General features: G+C 33.8%; 1 protein-coding gene across 3 annotated transcripts in view; it reads left to right on the forward strand.

Annotated features, from left to right (window-relative positions):
- The window catches only part of SLC10A7 (solute carrier family 10 member 7), a 273,235-nt gene that overhangs the window by 86,429 nt on the left and 162,054 nt on the right, over nucleotides 1-24,752 (forward strand). For 2 of the 3 annotated variants that reach the window (XM_077139878.1, XM_077139881.1), the window contains one exon: nucleotides 388-426. The exons of the other annotated variant lie outside the window; for it this stretch is intronic. In XM_077139878.1, the coding sequence (XP_076995993.1) occupies nucleotides 388-426 (39 nt within the window). The remainder of the gene's footprint in view (nucleotides 1-387; nucleotides 427-24,752) is intronic. 3 annotated transcript variants of the gene reach the window in all.

Consider the following 24,752-nt stretch of genomic DNA (forward strand, 5'->3'; position numbering starts at 1 on the left):
AGGAATATGCTTTTTGTGTGTGTGTGTGAATAAATCAACCTCTGATTGTTCTGAGTCTAGTGGCAAAATCGATAACAACAAGATTTTGATTTACTATTGGTGATGTTTTTTTGGTACTGTCATATAGGTTCAAAGCCTCTCATGGAAAGCCTTTTCTGCCTGGTTTTGAGACCCATTATTTATGAATTCTTAAGCTGCAGCTCATCTGTCTTAGAAAACCACAGGCCACTGGCAATTTTTGTAAGCAGCACCTAACTTTGCTTCATGGAGTCAATGTTTTGAGGTTTTGAATAGAGAGGGAAAGGAGAATGCTAATCTTTACTTTTCCTATTTATGCCTATTTACTTTCAGTGAGTTTTTTTTTTTTCCTATTTATTTTTTCTATAGGCAGCTGCGATATTTAATTCGGCCTTTGGAAGTTTTTTGGTAAGTAAATATGACAACCTATCTATTATAACTTTAGTTTTAATGTGGTTTCTATGAAAGATTTAATGAAAACTGGACTTCTTTTACTATTTGGTTAAATTAAAGTTCTTGAATGTTTTCATGTATCATCATCAATACCCTTAAGAAAATTAGTTAATGAATAAAGCAAATGTTCTCTTACCATGTAATTTACAGACTTGGGTTTAATATCCATTTAATGGATTCAAGGAATCAATTAAAATTCTATGTGTCTCCTTATAGAGGTTATGTCAATATATTGATCACTTAATGAGGTCTTTTAGATTATTATTATTTTGTATCATGGGACTAAGGATTTTGAAAAGGAAACATGACCCAGCTGGTCAGAAAGGGAATGCTAATTTACTTGTTGACATGTCATTTATTTTGTACATTTCACTGTCAATGAAGCTACTATCTTGGGTACTTCTGAGACATCTATGTGCAAAAAAATTTAAATGTGGAAATAACTGAGTAATTTACAAGAAAAGGTAATATTTCTGGAAGTATAAACTAAAGTATATTTAAACAGATTCAAAACCAATTCTACTTTAATAGATAGTACCAAGTATAATTATAAGAACTATAATGTTTTAGCATTTTTAATAGATAATGTAGTAAAGACTTATTTTATGAAAAATGGCAAAGAAACTAAATTTTTGGTTAATTGAAGATTATTGTTTATACACTAAAACTTCATTAAATTCATGAAAATAAATTAGAATATTGCATTTTGAGTATATAACTCATTAATAGACACAAGATTAAAACCAGTTGGATATAAACTGGTTCATGAGTCTAGGTAAAATATCAATGAACTGTATTTAAAATGCTCATTTTGTTTCTTATTGTATATATTTAAATATAGTTGAAGCTTTTAAACACATTGTTACTTATGTTAATTCTACACAGTGCTACACAGCTTTTAATGCCACGTAGAGTAATGGAGGTTTTAATGGTATAACTTCTGCAAAATACATACTTAGAGTGACATCTTAGAAGTGGAAAGGTTTATCAGAAAACCACTAGCCTCAGATTTCAATTCAGAAGTATAACCTTTATGTTTTAGTTTGTTATTCTTAGAGGGTGTTACTTGTGACAGTTATTTGGTCATTTTCTTTATAAATGTAAAATTTCCACCTATCCTTAAAATTTGGATTGTGGTAGTCAGATGGTTTCTGGAGTCACACTGTCTGGGCTTGAATCCTTAGTCAATTAACTTAACAGTATAACCTTCCTTATATTGTTTTTCGATTCTTGTTATTTGTGTAATTATGTTCTATAAAGTTGCTGTGAACATTGAATTCGTGAATACTAAACTATTTCTCCTAGGGGGAATACAGAGTTAGGTTTCAGTTAGCTTCTGGTCACAACATTTTCATCAAATACATAATCTTTTTGATGTGTTTTGTTTAAAGATGCCTTATTTAATATATACTGCTGATTTATTAGCATTGAACTCATAGCCAATGAGTTTGCTCATGTTTGAACAAAGCTTATCTAACACATGAATTTTCTCCATAAGGAACATCATAGCCTTGTGCTTAGGAATATTAGACAACCGCTTCAGCACTATACTTGGAGGCCATTTAAACAATGAAATCAGCAACAAAATGCACAAAATAGAAAAAATGTGGCAGTAAATATACTGCAAAAAGGATACTTGTTTATGGTATGAGAGCTGAAACAAGAAGACACAGTATTGCCTTGTTCCACCTCACTTGGGAATGAGTACATGGGATGACTGAAAATTTTCACCATTTTGCCCATGTTCACAAATGACTTTGAAAGGACATGGGCAGAATGTTGATTGATTTTGGGGTCACGATAAATTTTATCAAGTAGGCAAATTTGCAAATATTAAATCTGTGAATAATGAGGATTGGCTGTATGTGAAATGGGTAATGGAGGGAAGGGAAGGTAAAAAAAAAAAATGAGATAATGATAGACCCTAAACTATAGAGTTGTAATGAGGATTGAATGGGGTTATCTATGTAAATTGCTTGTTTGACATGGTGAAACAGCTTTAAGATTTAGATCTCCCTTGAATATTTTTTTCATATTTATGGACATCTGTAAAATGAAGAAGTTGGTTATCTCTGACTAGGTCCAATGATCTCTAAAATATGCTGATCCAATTATTATTCTGATTGAGTGACCATTCCCTTTATATTTACTTAATGGAGTCTGAAAAGGGTATTTTTAACTTCAGAATGCCTTGAAACTTTGAATGAAAGGCTTGATTAGAAGAGTTTTTAAAGGAAAGAACTGAGGGCATTCTTGTTGATTTTTAGGCATCTGAGTATACCAAATAAAATACTGTACATATTTATAGCTAGTTTAATAATGTCCCAAGTCTAATTAAAACACAGCATTTTTAAGAGCTAATTGCTACAGAAAACTGTTTTGTTTTGTTTTTTTAAATGTAGCTAGGCTAGTAATAACTGATGATAGATGAATTCAATTTACATAAATTTCAGAACAAGAGAATATTTAAAAATCATGCCACAGAGGATTGTTTTAAGTTAAGAAGTTAGTGTCATTATCTCTTCCTCTCATTTAAATTGTTCAGTTTACAATAATCAGGGACTATAATAAGTGATTTGAGATTTCCCTCTTGATGAGGTATTAATAAAAATTTGATTGCCAGCCACCCTGAATTTACTAAAATGCTTTTGGAATTTATGTGTGTATGTATTTCTATGTAAAACAATGTATTTCAGGTTCAGCCATCTCGAAACAAGTTTTTTTTTTTTTTATTTTTTTTTTAAAGAGAGAGGGAGGAAGGGAAGGAAAGACAGAGAGAAGGAAGGAAGGATGGAAGGAAGGAAGGGAGGAAGAAAGGGAAACATCTTTTAAACATTTTCTTGTTTTATTGTATTTTGTTTGTTTGTTTGTTTTTTACATGGGCTGGGGCCGGGAATCGAACCGAGGTCCTCCGGCATGGCAGGCAAGCACTTTGCCCGCTGAGCCACCGCGGCCCGCCCGAAACAAGTTTTTTTAAAAAACATAGATATTGGTTTCAGTTTGAAAATCTTTTCTTTAATTTCAAAAGATTTGAATGTTAAAGGAAAATTTCCAAAACTAAGTTTATAACAAATGATTTGTTAGACCTTTAGTTCTTTCGGTTTGGAGGCTAATTTCATTTCCATGTCTCCAAGCATTATGTGTTAATGTTTAAAAGGAGAAGGGTAGAATATTTTCATTTTAGACTCCACAGTCTATTTTATTATTTTTGGTAACTCCTAATCTCAAAAGGAAATCCCAGTGAATGACAAAATTGTTCATGCCAAATGAGTTTCCAATAACTATGTTGTACAACATTATAACAATTCATGGAAACAAACTTAAAAATTTTTCTGAAACATCAGTAGTTAGAAACAAAGTTAAATTATCTTTGTGAATTCATAATGCCAAGTCTTAGAAAAGATCTATAAAAATCACTCTTTATTTTCTAAATTTCTTCATTTAAAGTGTTGAGAAATGGGGGTCTTTCACATAATTCCTCCTTTAAAATTAGTCATTGCTGAAACTAGCAGAAATTATCAAAATAGATTAAATTTTGTTCTTTCCATGCCAGACCAATGGCTAAAAGGGACTCCTTTCTTTGAGCGAAAGAACTAGCCAGCAGATAGTTTTCATTCCTTACTCTTCTACTCCTCTGTTCCCATTTTTACTTTGACTGATCCTACACTACTATCTAGCTTTGTAGAAAGATTTGAATAGTTAGGTGATGTTGTTGTAGTTGCAGAAAGAAAAAAGCTGCAAATACAAATGCTATGTTTTAATTAACTTGTGATGTATGTTTATCACCTCCTTTTATTCTTCCTTTTTTGTTAAAAAATATAAATTTTTAAAAATATATAATTTATATATATATAAACTCAGCCACACTTAGAATGATCAGAGAGGAAATCATTGATTACTCTGCAACTGTGGGGAAGTTATTGCTCTTTAAAAATTAGCTCAAAAATCTCAAGTATTAACATAGAGGGTTAAGAGTGGCACCAAACAAGATGTTTTAATTTATTTTCTCTTTCACCTAAACCTAAGATGTGAATTTTTTATTCAGTTTATGTTTATGGAATGTTTGTGCAATAATGAAGACTATGCTGTTTTGTTTTGATTTGGTTTGGTTTTGCTTAATTTGCTTTTACCTTAACCAGTCCAAGTTATCATGCTTAAATGCTAGAAAGGATGACTTCTGGACAAAACAAACAACTGAATTTGTTTGCTATTTTAATTTCATCCTTTTACTGTTAAAAACTCAATAAATCCAAGATTTAAAATGTCCAAGCCTGGTCTTTACTTTGTTGAGGCAACTGGAAATGGATTTCCAGCTTTATAAAATGGAACCCATCATTACATCATGTATTTTATTTGCTCACCTCTTTGTTCATATGAACATTGTAAAAGCTAGATTGCACAGAATAGACTACTTTCTCTTAAAACATACCTTTTGTTTAATTAGCAGTATAGCACAAACTAGGAAAAAATGATATAAAATTAACATATATATATATATATTTACTCAGGGTCCATTAGGTTCAAGGCATTGTTCTAGATACTGTAACAAATATCCAAAGCATAAATATGTGAAAAAAAAAGTTACGATAAAAGTTTTAAGAAAGAGGGAAAATAAGAGTTGCCTTTAATGCAGTGTTTCCAAATTTTAGGCACCTTTATGATTTTTGCTGTGATAGCAAATTATTTTTATTATTAAAATAAACAGACCCACTTTTCAATTTATTTTTACTGAAAACTTTACATCAACACTGCAAATTTAAAAAATCTTGTCATGAATAGAAGTTAATATAAATTAAATCAAATGAGAAAAAACTGGTATTAATTTCTAAACAAACTGCTGCCTATGCAAGGCTTTGAGTCTGATTGATAAATAGAGAAGTGGTACCAGTACCAAACCGAGAACTTTCCTTTCCTTGAAAGACTTGGAAGGGAAAGGACTACAAAAGATTTGAAAAGAAAATGAGTTTAAACATGAATTTTCTGTCCACGCATCATTTAAGTCGTCTAACTTTTATGCTTCTTACCCTTTGGTGCACTGTAACCCTTTGGCACACTGGTCTCTAATAGCATTTACAATCACGTCATCAAAGACATGGATTAAAACCATTCTGGAAGATCAATTGAGGAAAACCTCACAATCAGGAGCCCTGACAACCTGATCATGTTTGTATTCCTTACGTTGGTAATTTTTTACATAGCACTTGCCTAGTAAAAACAGTATGCATGTATGCCAAAATGTCAAACATATTTGTAGAGTTTTAAGTGTGCTATAATGCTTGGTTAAGGAAACCTTGCAGTAACTTCATTTGGATTTTTTTCTAAAACAAACTCTTTGTTTTTTTGTAAATCATTGTAAATAAAATGATTTACATTTTATTGTAAAATCATCGTAAATAAAAAATAATCTTTGTTACTTAATAAAAATGCATAGATTCTTATCTACTCCATTTTAGCAGCATAATGCTCTATGCTGTCTGACAGGACTTGTGTAGCAAGTAAATGCATTAGTCACAGTGACCATTTTTCTTGCAAATTTGTGACATAGATTTAATTATAGGAATGACCAGCAACTTACAAATCTAATTTTGTGGAGGCCGAGGCAACTTTTTTTTTATTTTAATAAAGATGGATTTTTTAAAGCAATGATTTCATTACTATTTAAAGAAATTTACTGGTATAGAACTAGCCAATTGACTGAAGTTATTTTATTACCCTTTAACAAATGCCAGGTACTTTCATTTTTATTTTTATTAATTTTTAAAATGTCATCATTCCTAAACTGGAAAAATACTTGTCCTCACACCCATTTGTATAAAAATGAGTAAATATAAATTAGTGTGGACTAGAATATTTGTAAAGGGCCTCCTGAGATACATAATTATAGTAGTTGATTAAAACCAAGTTTAAATTTTATTAATTTGAATCCACCTTACCAGAGAACTGCTTAGTTTTATGGCCTCTAGTAGGAGATGCCTGCTAACTTCTAATTGATAATGGTAGCTGTCGTTCCTCTGCTCTTATTTCTCCTAACTGAAAATTTACCTTAGTAAATGTATGTGTTCACTTATTATTTGGGGGACTCCAGGGATAGTAGTATGGTGAGCAAAACCATTTAGGTCCCTGCCTTCAACTGCATGCAGATTCTTAAGGTAAGATTATGTAGTCTCAGTTAGGTGGTGATGTTGGTTGTGGGGCGGAGAGAAGGGCAGGTGGAGGGAAGAGGTCAGGAGGAGTAGTGTTTGGTATTTTCTTAGAACTTCTTGACAGTTTTTTCTATTATTAATGTACTGTGTGGACTCAGATCCTATTGCTAATCCTAATTAAACCTGAATGTAGAGAGAAGCAGGGAAGAACCTGAGGGTACATAATCTATACATATTTCTGGATTCTTCTCCCAAAGAAAGAGAACATTCTCTTTAGTTTCTGTTCTTCATTTATGATAAAGCAGTGTTAGACAACCAAACTCTATCATTGATGCAGATTTTCAAGTTGACATTTAACACTTCTAAAAGCCAAAGGTTTTTATTTCTGGAAATGTAGATTGTAGTTTGACAAAATAAAACATTTCATTTTAGCTCTGATTTACTGTATGTTGCTGTTTAATCTTATATCTTTTTTTTTTAAAGAAACATTTGTGAACTTCCTCCTTTGTGCTAGCCATTGGGCTAGGTTCTAGAATGAAAATAACAGTAATGGTAATAATGATGGTAATATATTATTCTTGCCTCCAAGGAGCTTTAAAATTCCTTGATTTAAATGGTGGTTTTCACAGTGTGATGATTCCAGACAACTTTAATCTGAGAATTGCCCCCAGATGATGATTTGGCAACTGAAGTTTGAAGACCATGCATTTTAACTCTGAAACTTCAAGCAAAGAAATAGATTATCATCTCTAATATTTTTTTAAAAGATAGCTTTTATTTTGTTGCAACTCCACAGAAGACTAGGTTTTGCTTTTAAGTTTGTGTGTCTGCCAAGTGAGATGTTTTAAAAAAGCAGTTTATCACACACCAGATTCATTTTGTAGGTATATCAAAAAGTGATTGATAGAAAGGTATGTAACTGTGTATAAATTATTCTGTGGGAAAATGCTTTAAAAATAATTTTTTTAAAAAAGCTATTAGAAATTTAATATGTTTATTATAGAAAGTTTGAAAAATATAGATATAATCACCTACACATAACTATTTTGGTCAACACTGACAGGCAGAATTCACTTTCATAAACTCCTTTTTACAACTCTCTACATTCATTCAGAGCTTATAGTCAACAATGACTATTACAAACAAATCCATTCTGTTAAACTTTGTATCACCTTCCATACCCATTCCACTTATGATTTTTATTTATCCAGACTGCACATAATTAGAAATAAATTTGATACTAAATTTGCAAAGCTTTTGAACCTGCATACTTCCTTCCAGTAACAGTATTCATGAAGGGGAGAAAAAACAGAGATATCATAAAATAACTGAGAAAGAAAGAAATTTATGCTTGGGTTAGAAATACAGCCATGCATTTATATACTTTATATTCAGAACACACAAATTATTGTATTATAATATGCCTAAAATTTCTCAGTTCAATTCAGTATTACCTTAGGCTAGTTTATTTTATCAGTAAGCTTGTATAAATTTAGGGAGCACACACCTATGCAGAATATAATTACATAGGCTTAATTTAAAATTCACCAGAAAATTTATTTTATCAGAGGTTGAAAATTTGTTTTCATAATATTTTAAAATTATAAATAATTTTAAAAGTACATTGACTATCATGTTCTGGAAAATATACTACAATTGTTTAACTTGTTCTAAGTTTAAATCCAGGAAAACTTTTCTGTATTTCTTAAAGATCTTTCATTTTATTTACTGGAATTTGATTAGATTTTAATCAGTTATTCCTATTCTAAAGCTATTTATATTTTATTAATGATCTGATTGTTACAGTTACTGTTGCAAAGGCTTTATTGGGAAAAAATATTAACAAGCATAGCTTATTCTATAGCATTTTTTATGCTTATAATTTCTAATCTCCAGGCCCAGTGGAAAAAAAGTTCTAAACCATACTTCACCATATTTTTCTGTACCTAGCCCTCCCCCTATAACTGCTTTAGGTGGTTAGGCCTTGGGACAAGGTTAGATTGGACAGAAAGAAATCAGGCTCATTGAGCTTTGATTTGAAAGTTTTAGGTGGATAATTATAGAGAATTGCTGTATTAAAGGAGAATATTTTATCATTGAAAAGGAGGGGTTATTAAATGAAAGTATTTTATCATTCAGGTTTATCCTTTGACAACTTGTGGAAATATGTAATTAAACTGACGCGTGAAAGCTGAATTTCCAGACAGTGCTGAAAAAGAAACTGTACAGTATTTTAGAGAAGAATAAAAAATCTGAGTAAGTCTGAAAAACAGAAGCAACAGTGGGATAGTGTGTCAAATTAGATCATGTCTAGGTCAGAGGCCTCATTAGAAATGACAGAGAGAGAGACAGAGAAAGAAGGAGGTGGTGGAGAACAAGAAGAGGAAGGTGAGGAGAAGGAGAGAGAGAAGGAGGGTAGGGGATATGAAAGGAGAAAAGCAGGGAAAACGGGAAGGAAGGGAAGATAAAGAAAAGAAAAAAGCCAAAGTGGTAATGAGCAACCAGAAAACCTGAACTTGCAGTATGATACGGCAGCAAATGAAAGCTAATGTGCTTCTTTCTTTAGACGCCTCATGTTACAGCCCTCTGCATTTGGGTTTGGTAGGTTCCTAATTCGGAATATTGCTTTGATAAGGTATGACTTTTGTCTCATCATATTGTCAGAAGTTAGTTTTTTCTTTTTTTTAAATGAGATACAGAAAATAAAGTGACTTCTTTAGAGGAGCTCTGGAGAATGATATGCATCTCTATATAAAGGAGAAAAAAAAGGCAGTATTCAAGATACTAGGAAAAGAATGTATAATAGTCAGGTATGATTTTTTAATCAGAAAAAATTGTTACATTTTATTATGACAATCTAAGAAATTCATTTTTGATGTTTACATCTGTGATAGCATCTCACCAAGCCATTCAGAATTCATCAACAACTGCCGAGGTATACAAATTTAGAACACTATATATTTTCACTCGTTTCAAAAACTAGAATTAGAAATAGGAAAGACTATTTCTTGTTTTCTTGTTTACATCCCCCCCCCAAAAAAAAGAATAGTGGACTTTCTCCTTTCTTCACTTCTACCTTTTTAAACTAAGGAGAAAAAAATTAATAGAGATTGTGCCAGTTTGAATTTGTTTGTACCCAGAAAAGCCAAGTTCTTTAATCCTCATTCAGTATTGTTGGGTGGAAACTTTTTGATTATACATGGAGATGTGGCCCACTTAATTGTGGGTGGTAACTTTTGATTAGATGGTTTTCATGGAGATGTTTCTCCACCCATTCAAGGTGGGGGTACTTACTGGAGCCCTTTAAGAGGAAACCACTTTGGAAAAAAGCTACAGAGCCCACACAGCCAGAGAGCTTTGGAGATGAAGAAGGAAAACGCCCCTAAGGGAGCTTCATGAAACAAGAAGCTGGGAGAGAAAGCTTGCAGACTTTGCCGTGTGCCCTTCCAGCTGAAAGAGAAAGCCTGAACTTCATCTGCCTTTCTTGAATGAAGGTACCCTTTTGTCAGTGCCTTAATTTGGACATTTTCACAGCCTTAAACCTGTAAATTTGTAAACTTCTCCCTTTTTAAAAGCTGTTCTGTTTCTGGTATATTGCATTCTGGCAGCTTGCAAACTAGAACAGAGATCATGAAAAATATTCAGAGAAATATAGAGGCTTTCCGCCTTTTTCCCTTTATTTCACAGGAATTTTCTCTCAAAGATAGTTAAATCCACCTTCTATATCATTGAAGGTCTCTATAGACTTTGGGGTCCATGTAGTTTCAAGCCAAACAATTATTAAAATTCAAAAGGTTAAATTTCTTCCTCTAAACAGAATTGAGTAAAGACTCCCATCAGTGCACACAAGTGATGAAAATAAAGTTTTAAATATATAACAGTAGAAAACATCCAAATTAGAAATATTCTCCCTCTTGTAACAGAATGTTATTTTTCTTTTTTGTTGTATGAATTTTCAAAATTATTTGAAAAATAGCATCAAGGTGGTACTAAGGAACATGCTTAACATGTATCTTTAGTCCTGAAATAAACTTTTGCTCATATGACTGACTTTCCTTTACATTCCGTTGATATGACGTCCTTAACTCCAGTAATAGAATCAAGACCCATCCTCATTGGGCTGGATCACACCTTACCTGAAGTAGCCTTATTGAAAGGTCCTATTTGAAATGGTTTCCACCCATAAGAATGGATGACATTTAAGAACATGTTTTTCTGGGGTACATACGGCTTCAGATCACCACAGGATTATACTTTACTGTTTCCACTTTGTATTATCGTTAGTTGTGCTGAGCAGTAGAGAAGCCACTAGCTAGCCACATGTGGCTATTTAAAATTAAATTAATTAAAATGAAATAAAGCTGAACATTCAATTCCACAGTTACATTAGCCACATTTAAGGTATTCGGTAATCACTTGTGGCTATGGAATTGGCCAGTGCAGAGGGTTGAACATTTTCATCATTCAAAAAGTTCTCTTGGGAAATACTGATGAGAGAGATTTAATAGACAAACTATTTTGCAATATTTTTTTCCATAACTTGGTATGTAATATATTTATTTTTTATTTTATTTTTTATTTTTATTTTTTTTATTAATTAACAGAAAAAAAAAAGAAATTAACCCAACATTTAGAAATCATACCATTCTATATATGGAATCAGTAATTCTTAACATCATCACATAGATGCATGATCATCGTTTCTTAGTACATTTGCATCGGTTTAGAAGAACTAGCGACACACCAGACAAAGATATAGAATGTTAATATAGAGAAAAGAAATAAAAGTAATAATAATAGTAAAAAAAAAAAAACAAAAAAAACAAAAAAACAAAAACAAACAAACAAACAAACAAACAAAACCTATAGCTCAGATGCAGTTTCATTCAGTGTTTTAACATGATTACTTTACAATTAGGTATTATTGTGCTGTCCATTTTTGAGTTTTTGTATCTAGTCCTGTTGCACAGTCTGTATCTCTTCAGCTCCAATTACCCATTATCTTACCCTGTTTCTACCTCCTGCTGGACTCTGTTACCAATGACATATTCCAAGTTTATTCTCGAATGTCCGTTCACATCAGTGGGACCATACAGTATTTGTCCTTTAGTTTTTGGCTAGACTCACTCAGCATAATGTTCAAAAGAGGCACACTTATCCACTGTTGGTGGGAATGTCAAATGGTGCAACCACTGTGGAAGGCAGTTTGGCGGTTCCTCAAAAAGCTGAATATAGAATTGCCATACGACCCAGCAATACCATTGCTGGGTATCTACTCAAAGGACTTAAGGGCAAAGACACAAACGGACATTTGCACACCAATGTTTATAGCAGCGTTATTTACAATTGCAAAGAGATGGAAACAGCCAAAATGTCCATCAACAAAAGAATGACTAAACAAACTGTGGTATATACATATGATGGAATATTATGCAGCTTTAAGACAGGATAAACTTATGAAGCATGTAATAACATGGATGGACCTATTTTTTATTTTTTAATAATAAATTTTGATTTAATCAGAGAATTGGTACGTTTACAGGATTCCCATAAGCATCCTGATAATAACACCTGGTATTGGTGTGGTACATTTGTTACAATTGACAAGAATACACTTTTATAACTGTACTGTTAATTATAGTCCATGATTTCACTTAAGGTTCATTGTGTGTTGTGCAGTTCCATGATTTTTTTTATTTTTAATTTTATTCTTAACATATATCCAACCTAAAATTTCCTCTTTAAACCACATTCAAATATGTAATTCAGTGCTGTTACTATATTCAAATAGCACATTTTGATAAGTGATGGTGATTTATTGAAAATTTCTAATAGTTTTCACAAGACCAACTGTCTGGTTAAAACAGACTAGCATTGATGCCCCAGTAAATCCCAGAGTGATTTGAACAGTGAATAAAAAAGTATTTGCAAAGTCTCCTTCGGGGAATGGTGAGAAAGAGGAAAATTCAACTTCCCCAAGTTGAATTGTTGATATTCTCACAAGCAGTGCAGACAACCAAAGCTATAGCCTGAGCCCCCAATCTTGGGGTTTGTTCATATGAAACTTAACCCCAGAAAGGATAGGTCAAGCCTACTTAAAATTAGGCCTAAGAGTCACCCTCAAGAGAACCTCTTTTGTTGCTCAGATGTGGCCTCTCCAGCCAGCACAACAAGCAAACTCACCACCCTCCCCCGGTCTACGTGTGACATGACTCCCAGGGGTGTGAACCTTCTTGGCAACGTGAGACAGTCATCCTGGAATGAGCTGAGACTCAGCATCAAGGGATTGAGAAAACCCTTAGAATGAACTGAGGCTCAGCATCAGGGTATTGAGAAAACCTTCTCAACCAAAAAGGGGAAGAGCGAAATGAGATAAAGTGTCAATGGCTGAGAGATTCCAGACAGAGTTGAGAGGTTATCCTGGAGGTTATTCTTACGCATTAAATAGATATCACCTTGTTAGTCAAGATGTAGTAGAGAGGCCAGAGGGAACTGCCTGAAAATGTGGAGCTGTGTTCCAGTAGCCATGTTTCTTGAAGATGACTGTATAATGATATAGCTTTCACAATGTGACTATGTGATTGTGAAAACCTTGTGTCTGATGCTCCTTTTATCTACCTTATCAACAGATGAGTAAAACATATGGAATGAAGATGAATAATAGGGGGAACAAATGTTAAAATAAATTTAGAGTGAAATGCTGGTGATTGGTGAGGGGGAGGGGTGGGGGGTATGGTGTGTATGAATTTTTTTCTGTTTTCTTTTTATTTCTTTTTATGAATAGATGCAAATGTTCCAAGAAATGATGATGATGATGAATATGCAACTATGTGATGATATTGTGAATTACTGATTATATATGTAGAATGGAATGATCAAAAGTTAGAATGTTTGCTTTTGTTTGGTGTTTTTTGGTATTTAAAAAAAACAAAAAAGACCAGTTGTTAACCTAGTTTTCAATTGTCTAACTCATAGTCTCAGTTAAATTTGTCTAAGTTATACTCAGAAGGGCTGGGGAAAAAACTGGAGGAAGATGAAAACAAAGGGATAAAGAGAAAATAACTTGTTAATTATACCTAGGAATCCAATTTCCAAGAAAAGTCTATTTGTAGTCTAGGATAATTTAGCTCACTTATCAGCAACTTATAATTTTAGGAAAAAAAAGTGGTTTGAAAAAGGCTGTTTTAAGATGACATTTAACAATATGTATATAATTTTTACTTGTTAATTTTTTTCGTGCTTTGTGACTTTTAAAAGTACTTCTTGGTGTGTAGGTACCTATACTCACATTCTTATGCACAATTGTTCTTATGAGAAAAAGTTGCTTTTAATTGAATGCAAATGGGTTCAGTATCCTGCTAAGAGGTGTACAAAGATATAAGCAGGCATAGATCTTGCTCTCAAGAGAGCTTACAATGTAGTAACAAGTGTATACTAAGTAGCTCAAGTGTGGACTATTCATAGATTCTCAGAAGAGGTAGTATGAAAAGATACCTTGCAGAAAAGTATAATTTGAGAAAATAGTGAACTTCATTCCAGACTAAGAGGATCTTACTATTACTGATTTTCTATGTGAATCTTTCTAGTAGACTTCACTTACGGTGAGTTATAATATTAGTGACTTGCATAGAGTAATATTATTTTAGACAAAATGTGGTGGGCTCCAACAAAGGACAAATAATATGTAGAAGAAAGTCTGGTCTATTATTTGTCATAGATGGATTTCTGCAACAAAGTTGTATTTGACATGAAAATTCTGAAAATTCATTTATTAGACTTTTCATCTATGCTTTTTATATGTGGCAAAACTATTGTAATGTAGATATACGGTATCTATCTATATAAAGATATATAGATACACTGAGACTGAATATTAATCTTTTCTCTGTCAAAATTTTTTTCTTTTAAAAGACAGTTAAATAAATAAAGATTTAACTTGCTTTTATCAATATTATTGACTTCACAGTGGAGCCCTATTAAATTTGCCCTATGGTGTAGCCTCTAAATTATGTTCTATAAAATGCAAGAATTAAAGAAAAGGACTGGTGTTTCATAGAATTTATAAAGTATGATACATGATTGGGAGATAATTATATCATTCGTGATAAATTCTCCTTTTTTTTTTTTTTTACCATATTTATACTTTTTCCTAGAGCTATTTTGCATCTCCATTTTCAAAGCTATTTAGAGCTGGCCTATTATTATGTTGACTTAATATTCTCAACTCTTTTCAGTACCAACAGATATTATGCCTATGCTGTATATATATCATTGAATTTGTTTACGTTATATTCAATTAGAAGATGAAGATTATAAGAACCAATGTCTGTTTAAGAGACAGTGTAATTTGGGAGACAGTTACACTGCATAACTAAAACACGTGGAAGAAAACACAAGACAAAATGCAATCAAGTGCTCAAATGTATGGTATTGTCAATTAAGGAAGGGAGGACAACTGCACCGTTTTGAAAGGATGATATATCCTAGAAAAGCCATGTTTTAATCCTGATCCGTCATGTGGAGGCAGCCTTTTCTTTTAATCCCTATTCAGTACTGCAGGTTGGAAGCTTGATTAGGTTATCTCATGAAATTTGACTTGCCCAATTGTGGATATTAACCCTTGATTAGAAGGAGCTGTGACTCCACCCATTCCACGTGGATCTTGATTAGTTTACTGGAATCCCTTAAAAGAGGAAACATTTTTTGAGAAAAGCTTGAGAGCCACGAGAACCACAAGAGCCCATGCAGCCAAAGACCTTTGGAGATGAAGAAGGAAAATGCCCCCAGGGCAGCTTCATGAACCAAGAAGCATGGAGAAAAAGCTAGCAGACACTGGCATGTTTGCCACATGCCTTTCCAGTTAAGAGAGAAACCCTGAACCTCATAGGCCTTTCTTGATTGAAGGTAACCTCTTGTTGGTGCCTTAATTTGGACATTTGTATAGCCTTGCTTTAATTTGGTCATTTTCACGGGATTAGAACTGTAAACTTGCAACTTAATAAATTGCTCTTTTTAAAAGCCATCCATTTCTGGTATATCGCATTCTGGCAGTGAGCAAACTAGAACAGATTTTGATAACAGAGAAGTACTGTCCTGCTGAGGTTTGCAAATACCAAACATGTTGAAATGGCTTTTAAAATGGATAATAGGAAGCACAAAATGTCTGGCATATAGCAAGCAGTCATTGGTGGTAGCTGCTATTATTATTATTCAGTGTATTTTAGGAATGGTGCCAGACTGGCCCTCTCCATCCTTGTGGTCAAAACCTTCTGTATTATCATAGCCTTACATTTTTTTAATCTAGTCCCTGGCTATGGTATTTTCCTAAACCTCCAACTCTTTGGAAAAAGCAACAGCTTTTTTAATTCAAAAATTTGAAACTTATGCAAAGTAGATTGAATACTATAAACTCCCATATATCCATCTCCCAGCTTCAGTAGTTGTCAACTCAGTTCAGCCTTATATCCACCATATCCCCATCTACTTCCCCCCTCTCAAATATTATTTTGAAACAAATCCCAATCATCATCTCATTTCAACGTGAATCTCTAATAAGTAAGGATTCTCTCTTGTTTCTTAAAGATAACTACAGTACTGTTACCTGCTTAGATATGTTTAATAAGCAAGTATTTCATGAAAGCGTCTTGGATGTCTATATGGTAGAAAGGCCAGGAGATGCAAGGAACATAAAGAAACTGAGGAACCAAAGAGTTTAGTTTTAATGAAAGTTATGTCATAAACAGAAACATGGAGTTTAAGTAAGAGAATAATTGTGCTGCTTTTGAATTTGATTTGGTGGTAGTAATAGTAGGTGTTAGTGCTGGAACATGGCAGATAGTCAAGGATGGACATGGTTGATACCTGTTCTTTCTTCATGCATGAAAGACGCATGGATCAAGAACTGTTAGAGATTCTTTTAGGTTAATCATTAATTACCCTCCCTCTTTATTATTATTATTTTTTAAAAATATTTTTCATCTCACCCTTTCTCTGTCCCAGCCTCCACCTCTCTACTGCTTTTCTCTTCCATTCCCATATATTTTTGGGCATACTTTTGTTTTAGTTTGCAAAAGCTGCCAGAATGCAATATACCAGAAATAGAATGGCTTTTAAAAGGGGGTATTTATTAATTTGCAAGTTTACAGTTCTGAGGCTGTGAAAATGTCCAAATTAAGACAAGGCTATAAAAATTTCCAAACTACGGCATCCAGGTAAACCTTGGCTCAAGAAGGCCAATGACCTTCAGGGTTTCTCTCTCAGCTAGAAAGGCACATGGCAATGACATCTGCTATGTTTCTCTCCAGACTTCTTCAACTGCTTCCCTGGGGGGCATTTTCTTTATACATCCTCAAAGGTCTCTGGCTGTGTGGGCTCTATTGGTTCTGAAGCATTTTCCAAAATCATTCCCTCTTAAAGGGCTCCAGTACGTACCCCCACCTTGAATGGGTGGAAACACATCTCCATGAAAACCTTCTAATCAAAAATTACCACCCATAATTGGGTGGATCACATCTCTATGGAAACAATAACAAAGATCCCACCCAGCAATATTGAATGAGGATCAAAGGCCATGGTTTTTCTGGGGTTTGTAATAGTTTCAGACCAGCACAGCTTTTTAACCTTACTTTTCTATTACTTATGTGTGAGCTCATTGTATTAAAAAAAACTTAGCTTCCTTTTAGAAATAAGTTTGACCTTTCTGAAAGTAATTATAGACAGTGATGATTAATTGATGAACAAATATTCAAATGGAATGAATGATAACTTCAGTTTTTATTTCATAGAGATTTCAGCTTAAGATATTTTTCCAAGCAAAATTGTAAAGTAGTATTTTAGGTAAGGTTTCTTTCATCAGAGGAACACATAAATAAATACTACTGATTCCTGAAGTTAAATTAGGACTAAAACTGCTCAAATGAATAGCTCTGCTTCTTCCTTTAGAGCCTTTAGCTTTCAAAATATCTCTTCTGATTTCACTTTCAAAAACACTGTGAACAATTTTGCTTTTAGGCTAAGATAGAGACCCTCTTACTCTTTTTGTTACATGGATGTTATCATACCAATGTTATTTTGGTTTATATTCATGTTAGGAGTAAAAATCTGGCTCATTTTAGTGCCTGATTTAAGCCTGCAACAGATTTTCACATCAGAATTGTAAATTCTAAAAATTGGTGATTTGTAAAGAAAATGGGAAAACATATGCCTAGGACTTTGGCTTTATAACACTCTAGTAATTACTAGCAACAGTGCCCATGCTGTTAACATTGGACACTGTTTGAATGTCTAGTGATAATTTATAGGGTTGATTACTCCAGCCTCAAGTGGAACCTTAGGAAGAAGAGCAGCAAATGGTAAATCTTTGTGACAGTCCCTGGAGCAACATTTCAGTTTCAGGCTCTGACTTATGAGGCTCCCAACCTCTTTTCCTCCCCTTGGCCTTTCCTGTGGCTCATCACCATCATCGTCATCGTCATCATCATTATCATCCTTTCAGATAATGCCTGTTCAGAAATCACAGGTCCCCAGGGTGGAGACAGGAGGGAGAGTCCCGTTATAAGCACACTGACTGCAGACCTTTCACCTCGCTGTCAAGGTGACAAATGTTTGTCCTTAAGGGAACACTGGAGGTTAAAGCACCAGTGTTTCTCTCACTTATCTTTTTCCCATACTACTCGAGCTCTTAGCCAAATGTGTAGCTGAAAGAATCTCAGAAAAATGAGAGTGCTTTTTAACCTTTATGGGCTTCATTCAGAAATATATTTTGTGCAAGCTTGAAGTACTGACTATATTATGTATTGGTGGTTTGCTGAAAGTCATTATATCAGCTCACTTTCATTTCAGGACTTATTCAGAAGAAAAAGATTTGGGAAAGAAACACTTGTTTTTTAGCACAATAAATTTTGAGAAGAGTCTTTGAGAATTTAGCAGATAACATTGTGATTAAGTTGGCAATGATTTATTTTTACATCAGCATGCATTAAGGGTATACACACACTCACATAGAGATACACCAAGACCTGTGTTAGCCACAGGGATGGAAGTTGCTCTAGATTTCTTCTTCTTCTTCTTTTTTTGGCCTTTTCCATCCCTTTCTCCAGGTAGCAATAAGAATGATTTTGAAAGATGTAAATTGATTGTCATTTTTTTCTACTTAAAATCCTTCAGTGGCTTTTCTTGGGATAAGTACCAAAATCTTGTATATGATTTATGAGGTTCTACATAATCTAGTCCTTGCCTGTCTCTTCGGCCACCTACTTCTTCAACCACAAAGCATGTGAGCCATCTGAGCATACCTGCATTAATCCATTCAACAAATGCTTCATTGAGTTCCTACTCCGTATTATGGCTTACAGACAACAATTCATGGAGTTAACATGCTAATGAGGGTATATAACTCCTAAAGTATATAGTTGTAACAACTAAAATGCATAGTATGTTATATGTAGATAAATGTCTGAGAGAAAAAGCAGGAAAATAGAGAGAAAGCTAGAGGGGTGGCAATTTTTAAAAAGGCAGTAGGTGAAAGTCTCATAAGATAACGTTTGAGCAAAGTCTTAAAGGAAGTGAGGGACCAAGCCATAGAGGTGGGAAGTATTGGGGGAAATATGACTCCATGCAGAGAAAACCCAAAGTACAAAAATCCCAAGGAGAATGGCCAAACAGAGTGGGAGATGAGCTCAGATATGTATCAAGGGGGCAGATAATATAGTAAGGGACTTCTGAAATATTAAAAAAAAAGAAAAAACTTTGGCTTTAAATCTGAATGAGATGAGATGGGAAGATGTTTAAACATCCTGATCAGAGTGATAACATGGTCCTCCTTAATGTCTTAAAATGATCACTCTGTTGAGTACTGACTGTAGGATTTGGGCAACAGCAGGAAGACCAGTTAGGAAATCATTGATACTGGGCAAAAACAGTGATTTCTGTGCCTGGTGTGCTCAGATGACAAATTTCTGAGACACTGGGGTTTCAAAGAGAGAAAGAAATTGTATTTATTTCTTTTCCCCCTTTTGGTCAACCAATCCCATGATGCCATGGCCAAACTCATCCCTGGGAGTTATGTCACATGTTGCCTGGGCCAAACTCATCATTGGGAGTCATGTTCATATTTACAGGAAGACTTGTACCCCTTGAAGTCATATCCCATATAGGGGGTTAGGTAGTGAATTTATTTGCAGAGTTTGGCTTAGAAAGAGAGACCACATCTGAGCAACAAAAGAAGTTCTCTGAAGATGACTCTTAGGCACTAATTATAAATAGGCTTATATTTTGTTATTATAGAAATAAGTTTCATAGGTCAAGCCTCAAGATCAAGGGCTTGGCTTATTAAATTGGGAGCCCTTATTGCTTAAAAGAATAGCAGGAATTCCCCAGGTGGGAAAGTTCAATAATTTCACTTTTTCTCCAGTCCTTAAAGTGAATTTGCAAATACTTTTTGATTTTCTGCCTCAAATATTCTGAAGTGCATCAGGGTCTAACATTAACTTATACAGAATATTAAGATTTTATTCCTTTTTCTAGATTCCATGCCAAATAAAGCTGAATTGGGTTATTTAAATAAACCGACCAGACAGATTAAGTTAAAGTTTTATAATACAGGTAGTATTTTTTTTTTTTTACCTTGTATTCTGAATTACTTTAATATTAACCAGATTAGCTTCATTCACACCTGTAACCTCTAATTGAAGTCTGATTGCTTTTTCAGCTTCTTTAACAGTTGCTGTATTGAGTAATGCTGAGTTTTAGAGCTGAAGAACTCTAACTCTGAGTCTCAGGTGTTACACAAATATCAAAAGTGCTAGGGAACTGCCAGGTTATACAAAGAGCAAAGCATCTCAGATTTAGAAATAATAGTTAAGACTCAAGAGTAAAGGTGACTGCTGTCAAATCTTACATTTTAAACTCTGTTTTTCTTAGAAGCATTTTTAAATAAATTACATTCAGAAATGAAACCATTTAACATTTGTTTTATATTGGGGTCAACTACAAACTGTAGCAGAGGTTGTGTCCTGTTTCATTTTTACACATTTACCAGAATTATGTTAATTAAAAGGTAAAACATAATTTATATATTTATAAATATATATATATATATTCTTCCTTCTCTTTTAAAGTCCCTTTTTATTCTAGATGAAGTTATGACTTATAGCTGAATATATATTTTTAGAGAAGCATTAGAGCAAAGGAATTTGACTGACAAGTAAATATGGTTGTTGACATAATCTATGGCCTTTCTCTGAGAATAACTAAAACCATACCAACCATAGTCTAACATCATGCATATCAGTATAAGGATAGTATATAATTTATATGTTGTATCCTGGATATAATTTATATACAAGATATAACTTTAATTATATAAATATTGGTATTTTTATATAACTTCTAAATGTGTAACATTGCATTCATATAAATTTAACTAACAGAAGGATAAAAAATCAATTTAATTATTGTAATACCTAAGATGTTAAACACTTTTACAAGGTGAAAGAACAAAGCTTTTTTAACCGTCTTCCTTTAAAAGTGAGAAGAAGTTGTCTTCTGAAATAAAGGATGATAAGGTTAATATAAACATTAATATGGTTATTATTGTGATATAGAATCTTTGTTTCTAGACAGAGCACTCAGATCATTAAGGAAACTTTATTTTTACATTTTTTTAATTTTTATTATTTTGTTTCTTTTTTAAAAATTTTTTATTAATTAAAAAAAAATTACAAGAAAGAAACACAAACATTCCCAACACATACACTCAGCAATTCAAAATATCATCACATAGTTGCATATTCATCATCATGATCATTTCCCAGAACATTTGCATCAATTCAGAAAAAGAAATAAAAAGACAACAGAAAAATAAAACAAAAACAGAAAAAAAAAATTTTACATACCATACCCCTTACCCCTCCCTTTCATTGATCACTAGCATTTCAACCTAAATTTATTTTAACATTTGTTCCCCCATTATTTATTTTTATTCCATATGTTCCTCTCATCTGTTGACAAGGTAGATAAAAGGAGCATCAGACACAAGGTTTTCACAATCACACAGTCACATTGTGAAAGCTGTATCATTATACAATCATCATCAAGAAACATGGCTACTGGAACACAGCTCCACATTTTCAGGCAGTTCCCTCTAGCCTCTCTGTTACATCTTGGTTAACAAGGTGATATCTACTTAATGGGTAAGAATAACCTCCAGGATAACCTCTTGACTCTGTTTGGAATCTCTCAGCCATTGACACTTTGTCTCATTTCACTCTTCCCCCTTTTGGTCAAGAAGGTTTTCTCAATCCCTTGATGCTGGGTCTCAGCTCATTCTAGAGTTTTTCTCAATCCCTTGATGCTGAATCTCAGCTCATTCTGGGATTTCTGTCCCACGTTACCAGGACGATCCACACCCCTGGGAGTCATGTCCCACGTAGATGGGGAGGGTGGTGAGTTTGCTTGCTCTGTTGGCTGGAGAGAGAGGCCACATCTGAGCAACAAAAGAGGTTCTCTTGGGGGTGACTCTTAGGCCTAATTTTAAGTAGACTTGACCTATCCCCTCTAGGGTTAAGTTTCATATGAACAAACCCCAAAACTGAGGGCTCAGACTATAGCTTTGGTTGCCCACACTGCTTGTGAGAATATCAAGAATTCATCTTGGGAAAATTGAGTTTTCCCCCTTTCTCACCATTCCCCGAAGGGGACTTTGCAAATACTTTTCCACTCACTGATCAAATCACTTTGGGATTCATCAGGGCATCACCTGGAAAAAACCAACAAAATCTCATGCCCTATACAAAGTTCCATGTATTTAAGGTGTTCAACCAACTGTCTACATGAGTTATATTAGGAGATGCACTAGTCAAAGTATAAATTTGTACCAAATAAACATTTTTTGCTTTAGTCTCACACATAAGTTGAAAGTTTAAAGTATTAATTATCATTTATTTTCAGCACACTGCAGTAATGACATTCTTTTGTTCTTCCTCATGCAAAACATTTTTAAAATTTGTACATTTAGTCACTATCATTATACACTCTAGGCATTCCTAGATTATACCATCTCAATCTTTATCATCTATCTTTCTTTGTGATTCCATTTATGCCCCAGCTCTCCTCCACCTATCATTCTCATATGCAGCTTCATTCAGTGTTTTAACATAACTGTATTATAGTTAGGTCATATTGTGCTGTCCGTCTCTGAATTTTTATATTCAGTCCTGTTGCACAATCTGTATCCCTTCAGCTCCAATTACCCAATATCTTACCCTATTTCTGTCTCCTGATGGTCTCTGTTACCAATGAAATATTCCAAGTTTATTCACTAATGTCAGTTCATATCAGTGAGACCATACAGTATTTGTCTTTTTGTTTCTGGCTAATCACCCTCAGCATAATGTCCTTAAGGTCCATTCATGTTGTTACATACTTCATAGCTTTATTCCGTCGTATGTAAATGCCACAGTTTGTTTAGCCAACCGTCTGTTGATGGACATTTTTGCGGCTTCCATCTCTTGGTAATTGTAAATAATGCTGCTATAAATATTGGTGTGTAAATGTCCATTTGTGTCCTTGCCCTCATGTCCTTTGAGTATATACAGCATGTAGATGGGTTCTGATTTTTAATCCATTCTGCCAGACTGTGTCTTTTGATTGGAGAGTTAATCCATTAACATTCAGTGTTATTACTGCATGGGTAGTACTTTCTTCTACTATTTTTCCTTCTGGATTTTATATGTCATATCTAATTTTCCTTCTTTTTACCTTTACTCATAGTCTTCCTTTCTACATTGTTCTCCACACCTCTCTCTTCTTTCTTCATATCTGTCTCTAGTGTTCCCTTTAGTATTTCTTGCAGAGCTGGTCTCTTGGTCACAAATTCTCAGTGATTTTTTTGTCTGAAAATGTTTTAATTTCTCCCTCATTTTTGAAGGACAATTTTGCTGGATATAGAATTCTTGGTTGGCAGTTTTTCTCTTTTAATAATTTAAATATATCATCCCACTCTCTTCTTGCCTCCATGGTTTCTACTGAGAGATCTGCACATAGTCTTATTGGGCTTTTCTTGTATGTGATGGATTGCTTTTCTCTTGCTGCTTTCAATATTCTCTCTTTCTCTTTGTCCTCTGACATTCTGATTAGTAAATGTCTTGGAGTACATCTATTTGGATCTATTCTCTTTGGTGTACACTGCACTTTTTGGATCTGTAATTTTAAACCTTTCATAAGAGTTGGAAATTTTCAGTGATAATTTCCTCCATTAGTTTTTCTCCTGCTTTTCCCTTCTCTTCTCCTGGGACACCTACAACACATATATTCATGCACTTCATATTGTCTTTCAATTCCCTGAGTCCCTGCTCATATTTTTCCATTTTTTCCCCTATATTTTCTTTTTCTTGCCAGATTTCAGATGTTCCATCCTCCAGTTCACTAATCCTATGTTCTGTCTCTTGAAATCTACCATTGTAGGTTTCCTTTTTTTTTTTCATCTCTTCTACTCTGCCTTTCATCCCCATAAGTTCTGTGATTTGTGTTTTCAGACTTTTGATTTCTTCTTTTTGTTCATTCCTTGCCTTCTTTATATCCTCCCTCAATTCATTGATTTGGTTTTTGATGAGGTTTTCCATGTCTGTTCGTATATTCTGAATTAATTGTTTCAGCTCCTGTAGCTCATTTGAATTGTTGGTTTGTTCCTTTGACTAGGCCATATCTTCAATTTTCCTAGTGTGATTTGTTATTTTTTGCTGGCGTCTAGGTATTTAATTACCTTAATTAGTTTATTCTGGATATTGCTTTCACTTCTTTTACCTAGGGTTTTCTTGCTGGATGAATTTGTTGCCTATCTGTTCTTTGACATTCCATTCAGCTTTATCTGGACCTTTAGTTTAAGTTTTGTTTAATAGAGGAGAATTTTTCAGTTCTTGTTTTCTTGTTTCTTGCCCTGCTTGTATGGTGCCTTCTCCCCCCCCACCCCCACCCTTAGGAGGGTCTACTTAGATATTATAGACCCCAGCCGGATTTTCCCAGACCAAACTGGCTTCCTATCAGGAAGAAAGAGTCACCTGCATCGGTTTTCCCTGAGGGTGAGACCCAGAAGGTTGAAAGACTTTCCTGTGAAGTCTCTGGACTCTGTTTTTCTTATCC

Source organism: Tamandua tetradactyla, chromosome 22, assembly GCF_023851605.1.
Source record: "Tamandua tetradactyla isolate mTamTet1 chromosome 22, mTamTet1.pri, whole genome shotgun sequence".
NCBI classification, from domain to species: Eukaryota; Metazoa; Chordata; class Mammalia; order Pilosa; family Myrmecophagidae; genus Tamandua; species Tamandua tetradactyla.